This window comes from Lipotes vexillifer, unplaced genomic scaffold, assembly GCF_000442215.2.
Source record: "Lipotes vexillifer unplaced genomic scaffold, Lipotes_vexillifer_v1.1 scaffold543, whole genome shotgun sequence".
Taxonomy (NCBI): domain Eukaryota; kingdom Metazoa; phylum Chordata; class Mammalia; order Artiodactyla; family Lipotidae; genus Lipotes; species Lipotes vexillifer.
Window position 1 is genome coordinate 232,527 of NW_006799055.1, and position 5,032 is coordinate 237,558.

The following is a 5,032-nucleotide window of genomic DNA, read 5'->3' on the forward strand; positions in this document are numbered from 1 at the left end:
CGCCGTCCCGGGCGGCCTCCCCTCGCGGCCCCGCAGTGGGCGGGCGGCTCGGGGCGGGGGGCCGGTGGCGGGAAGGTGTGCGGAGCCCGCCCCGCGCGTCGCCCCGACTTCCACGGCTCAGAAAAAAAATACTGCCCTGGTGGGGGCGGGGGGCAGCCCGAGCAGCGAGCAGGAGTGGCTTTTGTCCCTCATCCTTGTTTACTCGAAGAAACTTCAGACCGGACGTGTTTAGTCAGAACCGAAATGCGTCTCGAGGCCAAGCCGATAGCAAAGGAAGCTGCCTGGCGGTGGCAGCCGCGCAGATAGCGCCGCCATCCCCCAGCCCGGGCCCGAGCGGGCCTCCCGCTCCCTCCCCCCGGCAAACTTTTATGCCGAGAGTATTTACAGTGATCCCTGGGACAGCTTTAGGTGAGCCGCGGACTTGGCCTGCGATCCGGAGAGGTCTGCCCGCTTTGGCTCTCACCTAATTGTTCCTTACGTAGCGCAGAGCCGTGAATCGGCAGCGTCGCTTTTCTGACCTTTGGTTTTGTTGATTGAAAACGGGTTTTTTTGCATTTAATTCTTCGTTTCTTTTAAATGACCGGTTGGGTATTCACCCAGAACAGATACAGGCAGCGAAGTAACAAGCGCCGTGTGAGTATACCACTGTGTCCACTTTTTGGAGATCACACTCAAGGATCGCCTGGTGTAGCCTTTTCTAGGAATTGACTATCACTGCCATTTTCTCTGGTATTATGAGGGGTTAATGCCACTGCCGGGTTAAACAACCAGTTCCTTGCTTTTCATTTTCTCCCCAAGGAGTTAGTGTGCTCTTAAATGCCGTAAATTTCATTGTTAACACTACGCTTTCATTTATTTTTCAGAAAAATAATTAAGCATGGGCAAAGGAGATCCTAAGAAGCCGAGAGGCAAAATGTCATCATATGCATTCTTTGTGCAAACTTGCCGGGAGGAGCACAAGAAGAAGCACCCAGATGCTTCCGTCAACTTCTCAGAGTTTTCTAAGAAGTGCTCAGAGAGGTGGAAGGTAAGAGGGCTTAAAACAAATACTAAGGAGGTACTAAAGGGTGAAGTCCAAACTGGGATTTTTAAAAAGCCTCGGTACAATTTGCATGATGTGAGTGGTGGTTTTGGAACAGGCTGCTAAATATTCAGCAAAGGACACTGGTTTTGTTCATTTTAATACTTAAGAGTACAACTTGTTAAAACTTTGTTGTCGAGTTAAGTTTACGAGTTATTATTTTATAGACCATGTCTGCTAAAGAGAAAGGAAAGTTTGAAGACATGGCAAAGGCGGACAAGGCCCGTTATGAAAGAGAAATGAAAACTTATATCCCTCCTAAAGGGGAGACAAAAAAGAAGTTCAAGGATCCCAATGCACCCAAGAGGCCTCCGTAAGTATCTTGCCCGTTTTTATTTTCAAGGAGTGTTTTGCAGTAGAATCAGACAAATTTAGCAAGCCACCTTGTGGAGTCCGTAATCAAAGTTTCTTCGCTAACTCACATTGGTATGTTTAAATTTTGTAAATAAAATTCCTGTTGGATGGCAGTTTTAGTTAGAGCAGTGGAATTGGATTCTGGCCTCCTTCACCCAATATATCTCCTAAGTGTAATTTTAATTTTGATTCTTTTCTTTCCTGAGAAATACCATCAGTCTGAGAGTAATTTGCAGGATATTCTTTTGGAACGCTAATAAGTAGTGTATGTTCAGCTAGTGGTGTCATAAGTTAGATCATTGTGTAAATTAAGTTTAATGAGGGATATTTAGCGTTTCATAATATTTATATCCTGTGAAATATGTGGTAGAAATTAGAAGCAGCTTTTATACAGCAGTACGACACAGTTGTTAGTAAACCTACAATTCTAAAATTAAATCTCTCTTTTTAGTTCGGCCTTTTTCTTGTTTTGCTCTGAGTATCGTCCAAAAATCAAAGGAGAACATCCTGGCCTATCCATTGGTGATGTTGCAAAGAAACTGGGAGAGATGTGGAATAACACTGCTGCAGATGACAAGCAGCCTTATGAGAAGAAGGCTGCCAAACTGAAGGAAAAGTACGAAAAGGTAAGTATGGATTGGCTTGGTGTAGTGATGAAAGGGTATGTCAGATGTTAGATGAATGACTATACTTGGTACTGCATCTTAATCTCCTATTATGATTCCTAAGAGTTTGAGGTGTAATGCAGTTTTAAGTATAACAGCTATTCAGTGTGCCATTGGCTGTACTCTTAAGTCCCTTTCCATGTTTTAAAGAACGTAGAAGATCAAATAAATTGTTAGTGTTGTTTGACTTAACATTATTTGACTTGGGTGGTTTTATTGTTCTCCAGTATCCAGATTTATGAAGATTTTGGTAGTCACTTTGAGTCAAATGATTTAAGTATTTTAAATGATCAGGCACACAACATAAAAATGGGCTGGACCAAGTAACGTAGATCTGTATTGTTCATAAACACCCTGAAACATTTATGTTTTCCCTCCCTTAGATTTAAAAAAAAAAAAAAAACTTTACTAAGAAAGTTATGAGTTTGTTGATCTGTACAGTAAATTGATATAATAAAATAAAAAGCTGTAGCCTCTATACTTTGAGTTGAAATATTAAAAGTAAAGTTAGAGTTTAGCTTATTTAGTCATTTTGGAGAAATGTATCTATTTCTAAATGTTTCTTAACCTAATTGCATGTTCGGTGGCAAATAACTTTTTTTTTTTTTAAGACAAGATTTTCTACTATGGATTAGGGTCTGACAGTATAAACCTGTAGAATGCGTTTTTGCATTCAGAAGGTGGCAGTGTCTACCCTTTAATCAGTCTCTATGTTCTAGTTTTAATAAACTGAACTTAGGATGTGGTACATGGTTGTACTTCAGTGAGGCATAACAATGCTAATGTCAAACCGTGTCATTCCATGAGTTACGGATTATTTACAATTATGATATTTTTACGTGTGTTTCTGAAAGTCCACAGATGTGAGTGCAGATAATGTGTTATTTTAGTGTATCTGAGTCCTTGTTTTTTCATAAAGTTTTGCCATGTGACTTTTATTTCTCTCCTTAACTGTTTTGTCTTTCCAACCACTTTCTTCCTGCCTTTATTTTGGAAGGATATTGCTGCATACCGAGCTAAAGGGAAGCCTGATGCAGCAAAAAAGGGAGTCGTCAAGGCTGAAAAAAGCAAGAAAAAGAAGGAGGAGGAGGAAGATGAGGAAGATGAGGAAGATGAGGAGGAGGAGGAGGATGAAGAGGATGAGGAGGAGGAAGAAGATGATGATGATGAATAAGTCGGTTCCAGCGCAGTTTTTTTTTCTTGTCTATAAAGCATTTAACCCCCCTGTACACAACTCACTCCTTTTAAAGAAAAAAATTGAAATGTAAGGCTGTGTAAGATTTGTTTTTAAACTGTACAGTGTCTTTTTTTGTATAGTTAACACACTACCGAATGTGTCTTTAGATAGCCCTGTCCTGGTGGTATTTTCAATAGCCACTAACCTTGCCTGGTACAGTATGGGGGTTGTAAATTGGCATGGAAATTTAAAGCAGGTTCTTGTTGGTGCACAGCACAAATTAGTTATATATGGGGATGGTAGTTTTTTCATCTTCAGTTGTCTCTGATGCAGCTTATACGAAATAATTGTTGTTCTGTTAACTGAATACCACTCTGTAATTGCAAAAAAAAGAAAAGTTGCAGCTGTTTTGTTGACATTCTGAATGCTTCTAAGTAAATACAATTTTTTTTATTAGTATTGTTGTCCTTTTCATAGGTCTGAAAATTTTCTTCTTAAGGGGAAGCTAGTCTTTTGCTTTTGCCCATTTTGGATCACACGAATTATTACAGTGTTTATCTTTCGTATAGTTAGCTGATAAAAAGCTTTTGTGTACACACCCTGCATACTCATGATGAGGGTAATAAAAGTTTAATTGAGACAGTTTTCATCCATAACTGAAACTCAAATCTTGATCGGTTGATATCAGATGTCACATAGCCCAGGTTCATTTACAAAGTGAAGAGTAACCAATCTATTCACAGCACGGGATTATTAGAACCAAACATTTTGAAAGTCTGTCCTTGAAGGACTAATAGAAAAGTATGTTCTAATCTTTACATGAGGACTCTACATCCTTTAACTCCCATTACCATGTAATGGCAGTTATATTTGCAGTTCCCACGTTTAAGACTGAGAATGTATCCCCAAAAGCGTGAGCTTAAAATACAAGACTGCCATATTACTTTTTGTTTTTGTTGTTGATATTAGTCCCAACAAAGGCTCTGGAGAAAAAGTGCTGGCTGTAAATGTCTTCTCCTATTTATCTAAATGCGGATTGTTTAGGAAACTTGAGATCCTCCATTAAAGGTATTTTTAATGGGCCAACTTTTAAAATTGTATACCACATTTTAAATCGGGTATATTTTCCTATATTATGGTTTGCCCCTTTATAAGTGAAATAGACATGAGGGAGGAAGACAAGCTTTGTATTTCAGTGTGAATTACCTGATTTATTTGAATTTGATTTTTCTCTACAAAACTCAAGCTCATTCATCAGGGTCATATGTTTATCTGCTTAACAGTTTAGGGAACAATTTGGCAATTTTGTGGTTTTTGAGATTATCGTTCTCTTAAAGTGCCAGTGTTTTAAAATAGCGTTCTTGTAATTTTACACGCTTTTGTGATGGAGTGCTGTTTTGTTATATAATTTTGACTTGGATTCTTTCCATTTGCATTTGTTTTATGTAACTTCAGGAGGAATACTGAACATCTGAGTCCTGGATGATACTAATAAACTAATAATTGCAGAGGTTTTAAATATTAGTTAAATGGCTTTCACTTAAGATTTTAAGGTTTTGTTATATACATATTTTAATCTTATTCTCAGTTAATACCTCTTAGCAACATCATTTAAATAAGTGTAAGGGCGGGCAAAGTTTATCCCTTAAAAAATACTCACTTTACCCTTGTAAATAGGTTAATGGGCTGATAAAGATTTTTGTGAAACATTCCATGTGTTCTCATAGGCTGCTGTTTACATCAGGAAAAACTAAT

The 5,032-nt window shown here is 38.7% G+C and overlaps 1 protein-coding gene across 1 annotated transcript in view; it reads left to right on the forward strand.

The window, feature by feature from the left end:
* Positions 1–3,733, forward strand: part of HMGB1 (high mobility group box 1) — a 5,267-nt gene extending 1,534 nt beyond the window's left edge. Inside the window, exons 2-5 of the mRNA XM_007471430.1 lie at positions 864–1,027; positions 1,249–1,394; positions 1,887–2,061; positions 3,098–3,733. Of these exons, the coding sequence (XP_007471492.1) occupies positions 878–1,027; positions 1,249–1,394; positions 1,887–2,061; positions 3,098–3,274 (648 nt within the window). The 5' untranslated portion in view covers positions 864–877 and the 3' untranslated portion in view covers positions 3,275–3,733. The remainder of the gene's footprint in view (positions 1–863; positions 1,028–1,248; positions 1,395–1,886; positions 2,062–3,097) is intronic.
* The last annotated feature ends 1,299 nt before the right edge of the window (positions 3,734–5,032 follow it).